General features: G+C 43.4%; 1 protein-coding gene across 2 annotated transcripts in view; it reads left to right on the top strand.

Annotated features, from left to right (window-relative positions):
- The window catches only part of IPO8 (importin 8), a 44,078-nt gene continuing 31,295 nt past the window's right edge, over positions 1–12,783 (top strand). The window contains exons 1-5 of one of the 2 annotated variants that reach the window (XM_015287044.4): positions 1–243; positions 6,741–6,822; positions 8,525–8,681; positions 10,827–10,985; positions 11,935–12,091. In XM_015287044.4, the coding sequence (XP_015142530.1) occupies positions 160–243; positions 6,741–6,822; positions 8,525–8,681; positions 10,827–10,985; positions 11,935–12,091 (639 nt within the window). In that variant the 5' untranslated portion in view covers positions 1–159. The other variant, XM_046901315.1, reaches the window with a different exon arrangement.

The raw sequence follows: 12,783 nt of genomic DNA on the forward strand, positions 1-12,783 counted from the left end.
AGCTGTCGCAAACCGGTGAATGGCTCTGGAGAGGGACCGGGGGGTGGGGGACACGAGCTCGCGGTCGCGGCGCGGGGGGGCGGCGGCGGCGGCTCCGCTCCCTCCTCCTGCCCCCGGCGGAGCGCGGCCTGCCGGCCGGGGGGCTACAAGCGGGCCGAGATGGACCCCAACAGGATCATCCAGGCGCTGAAGGGCACCATCGACCCCAAACTGCGCATCGCAGCCGAGAACGAGCTCAATCAGGTGAGGGGGGCGGACGCGGCCGGCGGGCGGCCGGCGGTAGGCCCGCCCCGCCTGGCCGCTCCGCACGGGGCCGCCCGGCCGGGCCGGCAGGGGCGGGGGGTCGGGGCGCCCCCTCCTCCGCTCTCCGGCCCTCCCCTGCGCCGCCCGGGCGGGGGGCGGCGGAGCCCTGGCGGGAGCGGCGCGGGGCGGCGGGTGGGGCCGCGGCGGCCGGACTGCGAGTGGGGGCCCTGCCCGCGTCCCGCCCGCTTCCCTCGCCCTGGCCGACCCGCTTCGCCTCGCTCAGCGGCGCTAAATTAAACTTTGGTTAGTTATGGCAACATCCCGCGTTCGGCGTGACGGAGCCGTGCGTGGGGTCGGAGGGCTGGCCGCGGCAGCAGTCAACAGTGCTGTGACCCGAGCGCTGCGGTACAACGCCCGATCCATCCTATTAAAGAGCCCTGGGTCGCGGCCGTGCGGTAGATGCCACTCCGTGAGGGCGTGTTGTCAGGTTGCTGCTGTATCGGGGCTGCCCTTCCGGCTCGGTTCGCTATTTGGGCACCTGAAAGCTCCTTTCGAGCCGGGTACGGCTAATCCCTGCCGGCGAGGGCTCAGAGCAAGCGGATGGATTAAGTGCAGGGCGCTGAGAACACTTCCGGAGAGATGGATAACGTGCAAAACTTGCATCCTGCTCGTTTGGCACGGTTGCTTCAACAGTGCATCAGTGCGTTTTGTTGTTTGTTTGTTTTTTATCCCTACTGTGAAGGGCTGAGAGGGACATGAATATTTGCCGGTGGGCAAATATTCATTGAAGGGCTGTGCGTGTCGGAGCTAAGAGGCAATTGCTCGGGTGCACAGGTCCTGCTGCCACTGCTGTCACCACCGAGTGCTGCAGAGCTCAGGGAAAGTTAGAATGAGTTCTGAGATTGCGGCCTGTAACTGTTTTAATGATGGATAATTCAATTCTCACAAAATTCCCAGGTTCCAGTTTCGAGATTGCAAGCGCATTTATCAAGAACAGGTTGAAGCGCAGAGTTTTATTTGAAACAGAATCACAGAATGTCCTGAGTTGGAAGGGATCCGCAAGGACAGCTGAGCCCAACCCCTGGCTCCATGCAGCACCACCCCAAAATAAGACCCTATGTCTGAGAGCACTGTCCCAGCTCCCCTTGACCTCCAGTAGTCGGGACCGTGCCCACTGCCCTGGGCAGACTGTTCCATGCCCACCACCCTCTGGTGCAGTCCCTGTCCCTCACCCCAGCTGCCCCTCCCCTGACACGGCTCCATGCCGTTCCCTCGGGCCCTGTCGCTGACACACAGAGCAGAGCTCAGCGCTGCCCCTCGGCTCCCTGTGAGGAGCTGCAGCCGCCATGAGGCCTCCCCTCAGCTCTCTGCTCTGTGCTGAGCAAATCCAGGGTCCTCAGCCGCTCCTCACACACCTTGCCCTCCGGACTCTTACCCACCTTCATAGCCTCTGTGTGGACACTCTCTCATAGTTTAATGTCCTTTCTGTGCTGCCGTGCCCCAAATCGCACGCAGTGCTCAAGGTGAGGCTGCATAGTGCAGAGCAGAGCAGGATAGTGGCAGTGCCATGCTGACAGGTTGCTCTTTTCTGTTATGAAGAAGTAGCCTTGAAGTGAAGATGAGCCTGTTGCTGTGCAGGCTTCCCATCATGAAGCAAGGCATGATGTTTGTGAGTGATACAACACACTGATGCAGCACTGGGTCTGTTAGGAATCTTTGAAACAAAAGTGTTCTTGAGGAATTTGCTAACATGGGCCTTTGACATCTTGAAGCCTTTCAGTGCTTTTGAAGCAAGACTTCAAAGCAGCGTGTCAGACTTCCGCGCATGTAATGTCAGCGTTGACATGGAGCTGTGAGCTGCATGAGCTGGCATCCAGATGCTGCTCTAGCTTTTATCTTGCTCTAGCAAAGAAACCAGTTGAGCTGCTGAACAAAAACCACTCCAACATGGAGCGATTAGAGTAGTAATGCAGTGCTTGTTCTAAGAGAACGGGGGTCACCTTCACTTCTGTGCAACAGCTGCAGTGCTGCTGCTCCTGATAAGCGCTAAAGGATACTGGAGTGAAACATCCCCTGTGCCATCCTGTCTGCAGCATGCAGTGCTTTCAAGCTTGAATCCAGGCAGTGACTGGTGCTTCGTACAGAGCTGGAACCTGCTGTTAGCATTCCAGCAATATTGTTCCTCTTTGTATGTACTTCAGTGCTCATATTGACACAGAGTCCCTTAGCAACAACCTCATAGTGGCCCTATTCCATCATCTGCTTGCCATGTAGGACGTGTGCGATGGAGTTAAAGTTGCTGAAAACTTGTGAATCTGTAAGGAGTCCCAAGATGTCTGAAAATGTTTCTTTCTGTTCTCTAAGTTCCTGAGAAAAATCAGTGCTGTTGCTTTCTGCCTTCTGGATTATCATCTAATTGCTTTCAGAAATGGAATCAATGCTCCATTTAAAGATACTATTTCTTTTTCTTGCCCTTATTATCTTTATTGGAAGGCTGTTTGTCAACTCTTTTCCTCCAGCAGCTAGAGACAAATGTCGGTTTCCATCCTAAACTAATTTATGGTCCATTTAGATCGATCCATACCAATCTTACTTCTTAACTAGAATAGGCTTCTTGGTACCCTCTCCGACATATTGTCAGAGGCTGATCTCCACCAGCTTGTTTTCCTGGCCTCGAGCTGTATTTCCTTTGCATTGTCATAAAACTGAATGTTTGAAATTTAATAGCAAGAGAGGACGGCTCTTCTCCTCATTTATCTTTGAAGTAATCTTTCTTGTGCAATGTGGTCATCTGTGTTTGCAGCGTGTCAGAACATCTCATGTTCAACGCCATTCATACCTCATTTTATTTATCCTAAAGCTACAATTATCTTCTTCATGTTCAGCGCTTGCATTATCTCTTATCATGTAATAAAACAGGGTCCTGTTATCCTGTTCCTCACTAACGAGCCACAAGCGTCTAGGAGAAATTCCTGCTTTAACGTACGGCCGTGTACTTTGTCCTATTACTCCATTCCGTTCTTGTTGCAGCAGTTCCAAAGATAATTCAGTTCTTTTTAGGTTATTTCTGATCGTTCTCCTCTGCTACCTCTGAGTCATGAACGAACTTCATTTCCCTCAGTGACCTGAACACAAATGTAAGCGTGGCAGTTGTCTAAAATATGCTTCTGGATAAACTGGAGCAGGGATTGCCAGTCAGGTCAGTAATCTCCATCTCGTAACTGCTGTCGTTAGCCTGTTGTTTCTCTTAAGCCTACACATTTCTCCATCTCCCTCCTTTTCTCTCATTTCTCCATGTTTTTCTTCAGTTCTGTCACACTGTGATCAGCCCGCGCTTCAGAATCATGTTTGTCAATCACTCTGTTTTCTTAGAACGGTCGATTTCCATAGGAGAGAAAGATGCTCAGTTTCCACACACCCTCTTGTTCACAATGCCCTTCTTTGATATCTGTGGTATTTATTGTCTTTTCTAGGTCTGTCTCGTGGACCTGAGGGATTTTTGGTGGTTTTTATGTTTTATTAGTTAAATACAGCTTTCATGTACCAGCTCTTGGAATGCTGTGGAAGGTTATTGTCTGGATATGTGAGCATGCACATTCATCTCCAACTTACTCCCCTTTGGATAGGATTACCGATACAGTTCTTAAACTTTCATCTTCACTGGCTCAACCTGCTGCAATACAATTCTTTGGCCTGTGACAAAGGGACAGCACGAGTGAAACTACAGGAATACAAGTGCTTGTTTATGTATTGAGGAGTCGCAGAATTTGGCTTTATCAGGAACTGAGAAGCAGTGCTGGGAGAAGAGAAAGAACTGGGAGAGTATCAGTTGGCTGCCATAGCGTGCAGAGATCTTAGGGCCACCGTGAACACAGCATTGAGCACCTCGATCATAGAATCATAGAATGGCCTGGGACCACAATGATCATCGAGTTTCAACCCCCTGCTATGTGCAGGGTCGCCAACCACCAGACCAGGCTGCCCAGAGCCACATCCAGCCTGGCCTTGAATGCCTCCACAGATGAGGCATCCACAACCTCCTTGGGCAACCTGTTCCAGTGCGTCACCACCCTCGATCAAGAGAGGAATCTTGGATATTTGTAGTGGAGACTGATTTGATGAGAAAGTTGGCTGGCATGAAGTTCTGTGGGAAGCAGAGTCTGTTTGACACTGGATGAATTTGGTAGCAGAGGAAAGAAGGTGGGGTAGGGGTACTTATACGTGTGCATCTTCATCTCCCAAAATGATTCCTTTGCTTGTAGTCAAGGAAAGAAGGAAGTATCTTTTGAAGTTCTAGTTTGTTTTAACAACCTGTGCAGGACTGCCAGTATAAAAATGAGAGAAAATACTATTAGCAATGGCAAAGGTTACGCCCAATGTGACAAATACTGGTGGGGTTTCTAAGTAACGCATTTGAAGTGCATCGCAAACAAAAATAGAACTTAGTAAACCAGATAGCTGAGCATTCAAATCAAATGCGTGAAAGCCTTAAAATAATCTTTTGCAAGCACTTTATTGCATGGATATTCAAGCTATGCATTTCTTCTACGTGTTCATCTTTGCAAATGAAGATGTAGTGGCTTCATTTTACAGCTGGAGGGACAAAAAGCCTTTTGGAAGTGCCCTACTTGCATGCAGAGAAGGGCGTGTTGTTCACTACTGTGCATCTTGCTGTTGTGGCCTGCCTGAGGTGTTCTGTGCTCACCCAGCAGAAGAAGAAACGGCCTCATCTCTTCCCTGTACTAAGCTCACACCTGACAGCTCTGCTGCTGCTCACAGAACGCCTGTAGCTTCACCTGATATCTTCAGCTGCCTCCTATATGATTTCTAGAGCCTGGGAAGGAGTGGGTCTGGCCCAAGATCTCAGTGAGCACGACAACAAATCAGTGAGAATGTGCTGGTATAGGAGAAATGTTGCTGCGTGCAGCTTTTTGGAAGTCCTCTGTTTCAAATGTTGCAAGCAGTGCGTGGTTTTCCTGACTGAGTTTGCTGCAGCACCAGCGAGCAGTGTTTGAGTTGACAGGTGTAAGAGGAGCTGGGCTGTTTTACCTCAGAGTGGGCCAGCTCTGGGCCCTGCTGGGTGGTGGCTGCCAGCCAACACAAGGCCGGCCTTGGGGCTCCAGTGCACTTGTTGTGGAAGGTTTGGGAACTTGGGGTGCTTCAGCCAGGTGGCCTGAAAGCTCGTGTTTCGTTGTGTCCATATGTGGGGCTCTTGGCCTGCATGGTGCTGCTTTTCCTTTACCTAGAGCGTTGCTTATGGATAATTAAAAGTGCACAGGGAAGGGAGAGTATGCTTGTGGTTTGCCATTGCTGCTTTTATCTGAGATCTCGGGCTGCTCCGCAGACATCAAATGAGTCTCTGAACACAGAGTGGGTTAGAACTCCTCTGTCATTACCATGAGAGAAACAAGGGTCAGGAAGTTAGGTGATGTAGCAAAATTGTTGAAAGACGGAGTTGTGCTGCTGCTGTTACTCTTAAGTATCATGAAAGCTATGTAATTTTACCTCATTATGGAAATGTTCGATCAAGGAATTGGGGACATGAACTGCAGAACACATCCCTTTGTGTCCCAGCTTTTGAATGAGGCTAAGTCTGTGGGAGGAGGTAGCCTATGTGTGCTTAAAGCCCAGCTCTGGAAGTAACCACAGGACTGCCAGACATACTCTGCTTGGCAAGAGACGCGTACAAGGTGAAATAAAGAGAGCTTCTGTCATCTAGCCCCCAAGAAACGTCTCTCTGAACATCAAACACATAGATCCATGTGATGAAAGATCTGACCTACTGCTAACTACTGATGTTTCCAAGGCTTAGCAGTAGCTGCACCATGCTGAGTCAACAGTTCTTCACTTCGGAGGACCCCTGTTGAATGGCAGCAGTATAATGCTATCAGACTTTCACATCTTTTAAACCTAGCGTGCTTTGCTCAGAAGTTCAGTGAGCATTGTTTTCTCTTTGAAATTCTTCAGCTGCACGGCTGATGTAGAGTTTGCTAAGTTCCCAGGAAAGCTGTGGGGTTTGAAATATTATCGGTCTACACTTGGTTTTAATTAAAAATGATCATTCCTTTTTCTTTTCTTTCTTTAACCCAGTTTTTATTTTTCTGTCATGGTGCACTATGCATCTAGTCCATTAAAACATTGCTGAAAAATACGTGGCTGGTTTGACTTATGAGGCTAAGTTAAATAATTCAAGGACAGATCTATACGGAGTCTCATTATGCATTCTCAGAATTATTTAAATATTCATTACCACTAATCTCAGTTAGAGCGCCAAGTCACGTTACTTATTCCTCTGCTGTGTCGTTATACGCTCAGCTTTTACAAGTAATTATTTAGAATGCTGCTGATTTGGATAAATCCATGTGCTAAAACCTTTCACACTTTATGGGGAGAGTCAAAGAACTCCACACAATCCCCTGCTTCTGTTTCTTATTCAGCTTCTGGTAATACAGTCTTCTTAAAATAGTGATTTGCTAACTGTTTTATGTATATTTCAGTCCTATAAGATCATCAATTTTGCTCCAAGTCTACTGCAAATCATAGTATCAGATCAGGTTGAGTTTCCAGTGCGCCAAGCAGGTAAGATGAAATCCTTGTTTCATTTTCCTTCAGTAAAAATTTGGTCTGTTAGTAATTTCAGCAAAGTATTGAGCAGCTGGAATGTAAACAAGTTCATGTTTGCTCTGAACGTGGAAATGGAAAGGATCAGCGTAGAAATGGAAAGGATCAGCATGGAAACTTTTTTTCTTACTTCCCTGTGTTTATAGTGATCCCTACTGGATTACTGCAATAAAAAGAAAATGATGAAAACATAGTTTGTAGATCAAGGGTAGCCACATAGGCTTATTTAGTATCAATGGTGTTTGCTCACAAAAACGAAGGAAGATTGTGTTCTGGTAAGTTATATATCTGTAGTCTGAGCATGTCTAGAAAGATTGCCTCACTGCGTGTGTGTCATCAGCGATGCAGCTGACTGCAGGGTATACGTTTGTGTAGGATCAGATTCTAAATCCTCACAATCTACTTTGACTACCGTTATGCAGGACTTTTTACAGATTGACAAAATATTCAACTTTTTCAAGAAATTGATGAGTCCTGTTTCATTCACAGCCCTCTTTCTATCCTATGGAACAGCATTTCCCATTGAACCACCGGTGGTTGTATTTTTTTTTCTGTACAGATCCTATTAATCCCCTGAGTGCGTTGAGGCATGCTGACATACGCTGTTTGTCATGCTGGCGTGTATATTTTCAAAGACAATCCAACTTTGAATGGCATTTTTAAACCATCCTGTGGTAAATCTGGACTCCATAAGGTCATTTTCATAAATGAATCCCTCATTCAGGAAAAAATGCCATTTTTCTTTAAACTTTCGTGTTGTTTCTTTTTGTGGGTTTTGTCTTTTAGAGAATGGAGGTACAAAATAAACGCATTTAAATTAAGTCTGTATATCACCGGGTTTCCCTAAGTTTTTGTAAACAGCCAAGAATCTGTGTAACATTAAGACCTATGGACAAAGTAAATTAAAGTCTTAGTCTGATCTTTCTGGACCTGTTTTGTTTTTTTTGTCTGAATATTCTGGCATTTAATAGTCAAAAAACAGTTTTTCCTCTTCTTCGTATATAATATTTTACAAACTGCGTGTTTTCATACTTTGTAATTAGTCATGACAAAGAAGTTGGACACGAGAATGCCTTTTTCATACTTGAAAACCCCAGTCAGTAATCAGCCAAAGTCATAAAGGGATCAGAGTTTATTAAGAATGTTACTTTAATGTCTTACAACATCTTTCCTATGTTTTCTAAAGAATGCCTACAGGCATTTCAATACTGAGGCATAAATGCTGCTTGTTTTCAATAGAAGATTAACTTTATTTTGCATGGTTTTTCACATGAGACAGACAGAAACAATTCTGAGGGATTATGGGAAATCCTAGCAGTGAGATAAAGCTTAGGGAATTCACAACAAACATTTCTATCTGAATAAAAGGTAGGCCGTGTGCCAGTTTCGTACTGGGCATTTCCCCAAACAGAGTGTCCTCTCTGTGTGTACAATAATTTGTTTACATGAGCTTTCCAAAGCTTCACTTACTGAGCTTGACTAGTTATTTTAGATGTGAGTAAAAATGTTCTCAACTGTTCTTAGTTCTTAGAATTGTTACAAACCCATGCAGAGGTTTTCAGTTGTTTTGCTTTTTGACTGTACTACACACTGAGCACAGTAACGTAGAGATGCTTTAGAATTGAATTTAAACTATAATTTCCACATCTCTTATACGTAGCTGCCATCTACCTGAAGAACATGGTGACACAGTACTGGCCAGACCGTGAACCACCTCCTGGGGAAGCAGTATTTCCATTCAACATTCATGAAAATGATCGTCAGCAGATTCGTGATAACATTGTAGAAGGAATAATTCGCTCTCCTGACTTAGTGAGGTATTCTTATGTTTTTGTAGGGGTGTTTTTATGGCTCAGGTTTTCAGACCGACCAGTCCAGATATGAAAATCTCAATCTCTTGGGAAATGAAGTTAGTGCTTCTTTTGAAAATATAGTAATAATAATCGATTTTGGTGTATTCATGTGCATTTGTTTTTTTCAGAAATGTGATAACTTGGCTAAGTGCACTGTGATGTATTCACTGATGGTGCAGTTGGAATTGTCTTGTAATGGCAGCCTGTCTGTATGGCTGATTCAGTGCAGACTGTATCAGTGACAATAATGCAGAATTACACATTCAAAAATTACAGTTCAAATTCCATTTTTTTTTTCTACTAGCTCTTACCTCAGTTACTTTCCCATTTTTTTAATGCAATCCTGGCATTTAGATGTATGTTGACATTCTTGATTTTAAGATGTAAAAAGAATGAGAAAATGCTGTTCTGTTTTTACTGGAAGAATAGTTAAGATTCACAGATTTGCTACAATATGTGATTGTTCATGATGTTAATTAGAGTGAGGCTGATAAGAAGGGGTTAGGCTGTGATGTGCATCTTTGAAAAACAGATGAACATCTTCCTGGCCTTTCCTCTTCCTCTCCACTGACTCTGTTCCCAAAGATGTATTCTTTGTCAGTAGTCACATCAGGAAGAGGAGTGATGAACTACAGATTAAAATTAGGATTAGGGAAAACACTTTGATTAAGAAATATGATGAAATACAGGAACACGTTAGGATGCTATAGTATTGCTGTCACTGGAGATCTTTCTGAGTACATTAGACAAACATCTGACAGGAATAGTGTAGGGTATAAATGGTCCTGCACCAGTGCAAGAAAATGAACTAAAACACTGTTTGCAGTTCAACTTTCCGAAGCCTCTGACTTTGTTTAGAACCCCCACTAAAAGAACCCCTTGTCAAGGCTGTGCTACAGTGTAAGTAAGCTTGTGTTGTTTCTGTGATAGTGCAGTAAGGGCTTTTTGCTTACTGTGTCATCTCATCATAGTTACTAAGGCTGAGTTTATATTAAAGTACATGAAATAATGGAAATATTAGAATTTTTTTGCAAACTAGTTCAGGCATCTTTTCATAATGTGGTATTCCAAATATTCTGACATTGCAATGACCATCTACACCTAAAAGAACAATTGAAATGGACCCCCAGAAAATTCACCTGGAATAGGGTGTTTCTAAATACTAAGAACTTCTAGATTTGTCAGAGAGTAGAAATGGCAAAGAAACATTATTGGGACTAGTTTGATGCTGTGTTGTCAGTATTTTTCACTGTTTGCTCGTGAGAACGAGGGAGGAGAACAAATCAATTCAACAACAGGGACAAGCTCCAGAGACTTGAGGGGGAAGGTAAGTTTGTACAAAGCTCAAAATTTGAGAGGGTTGAGAGCCTGTGATTGAAGTACTTGGTGTTTGTGGCTCCATATCTATTAGACCGCAAGGAAAGATAAATATAAAAGAAACTATTTACTACAGACTTTTATTCCTTAGCAGAGCCAAGAGCATGTACAGCTTCTCATGTAGTGCCTCTAAAACTTTTTAGTCACAGCACCCCACTTCATGCAGTTGACAGTTCTGTCGTGCCACAGAGTGGCTTCAAAGAGGTTATGGAGGGAGAGGAACAATACGACATTTTACCTCACTCACTCTGCCATATGCTTCAGAAGTTGTGCAGTGCTGTGCTGGAAGATTGCGTGGAAATCATAATTTGATGAGGAACCTCTGGCTTGGATTATAACACAAATCAGTTTTATTTAATTAAAAACATACGAATTTGTGCTCTTGTGGCTGCTTTCAACCTTGTAAGTATGTGGAAGTATAACCATTCATTTTCAAAATGCAAAGCTAGCTGACATGACTGTGGAGAGTGAGGAGGAGCAGAGAAAAGTGGTTAAAATATTCTGAAATTAGTTTCTTCCTTAAAGTTAAATCCTCTGGGATCTTTTTTTCTTTGTTTTCTTCTATCATCTCCCATAACTCCTTCAGCATTATCAAAATATGTGTAACATTTATGGTGCAATATATATATTGTAGCCATTAAGCCAAGATTTGGCTTAATGTACTTTAATATTAAACATTGTGCTTTAGTCTTACTTATCTTCTATTGTGTGTCTCTTTCCCTCCTGCCGCAGAGCCCAGCTGACAATGTGCCTGCGTGCTATCATTAAACATGACTTTCCTGGCCATTGGACAGCGGTCGTTGACAAGATAGGCTACTACTTGCAGTCTCAGAACAGTGGGAGCTGGCTTGGGAGCCTCCTGTGCCTGTACCAACTGGTGAAGACTTATGAGTGAGTTGATGTCCATCAGTAGACAAGGACACAGTACTTTGGTTTCTCATCTGATTACCAAGAATGACATTCATAAAAGCACTGGCAGCTTTACATGGAATTCAGATAGAGAATGAGATTAAATAATTGACATGTGCATTCTTTCCTGCAAATAAATGAAAGCTTCATCATCTTTGTATCATCAGTGAATTGTAAGCAGAGATTCCAGCAGTAAATAACCTGCATGACTTTAGTGATGTTTTTTTTTTTTTTCTTGAGGCTTTGTCGTTCTGATCTCATTTACCCTAGCTGTGAACATTTCTTAAATGCTTATAAACTTCTTTTGTTTGAAGATTCCCCAAATGCTGGAAATACAAATACAAATAATTTTCTACTTTTGTGTCGTAATACAGTACTGTCTGTCATGTAGTCCTCTTGCATGTTGTTATCTGTACCATCCTTCTGATAGTCTAAATCTGGAAAGCATAAATTAGCAGCAGTGTAGTGAGCTCTCTCATTTAGAAAAAAAAAATATCTGGTGTTAGGAACATATGTATAAACCACACAAAAGAAATGTAAATGGAGAAAGAGAGAATCTTAACAAAGCAAAGGAACTGCCTTTCAATGGCGGTTCACTGCTATTTGTTTAGCACCAAACTTGGGTTTGGCGTCGATACAAACATCAGAGAAAGCCAAGGCCCTGTTGCTGTGAGCTTATAGCTCAGTAGCAAAGAGCATTTATATGAGGTAACATTTGTTGTTTTTTATTTTGCTATTTAGAGATTTCTCTATGTTAGAGATTTTGTATGATTTGTTTAAATTATAAGATGGGGGCTGGAGGAGGGAGAGTCAATCAGTGAATGCTGGATTTTAGCTGTTTTAGGGTACAGTAATTAAATTATTGGTGAATAGAAGGCATAAGAGTAGCCAGTGTGTAGATCCTTGACTAACATTTTTGTTTCCTTTGCAGGTACAAGAAAGCAGAGGAGCGAGATCCTCTCATAGCAGCAATGCAGATATTTCTGCCTCGTATTCAGCAGCAAATGATCCAGCTTCTGCCTGATAATTCCCATTACTCTGTACTTCTTCAGAAACAAATTTTAAAAATCTTCTATGCTCTTGTTCAGGTTGGCATCTGCCTACAGAAAAAACAGAACTTTTACATTGCTGGGTATAGCAATCTCCTTCAGTGAACTCATGGCTGTCATTGAGTGAAAATACCAATGTGGATGGGAAAAGTAATGTTCAATAAATACCCTTTATAAAAACGTGATTTTTATAGATTTGTCTACTTAAAAACTGGTCACGTAATCCCCAGTGTTAAATCTTTAATGAACCTAAGTACTTCTGCACATCCTGTCTGTAAGCTTGCTGGGGAACTGTTTCTGTATTTATAAAGTTAAACATAATTTGATATAAACAACGAATATCTAGAATCTGCTGTTTAGCCTCTGAAAATGGCAGTAGTACATATTGTATTATATTTGCCAGTCAGTGCACTTCATTAGGTGGTGCTCCTCTCATTATCTTCTAAAGATTTGGAAGAAATTATTTGGTGAGGCACATGCATTTTCAGAGGTGCGCTTGGCTGCTACAAGGCTGAGTTTGGTGAAGAAGTACTTCTAAAGAATGAGAAACAAAACACAATCCTACATCAGGCACAGCCTGAGAGACCTTGCTGAAGGTTAAAAAAAAGCTGAAGTGATTTATTATTAGATGATGATTTATTATTTATTATCACTGCTTTGGGTTTTGTAGAGAAGTAAAATTTACTAGATAGTAGCTAGGCAGTAATGAGAAGTACATTTCTCTTAATAAC

The sequence above is a fragment of the Gallus gallus genome, chromosome 1 (genome assembly GCF_016699485.2).
Source record: "Gallus gallus isolate bGalGal1 chromosome 1, bGalGal1.mat.broiler.GRCg7b, whole genome shotgun sequence".
NCBI classification, from domain to species: domain Eukaryota; kingdom Metazoa; phylum Chordata; class Aves; order Galliformes; family Phasianidae; genus Gallus; species Gallus gallus.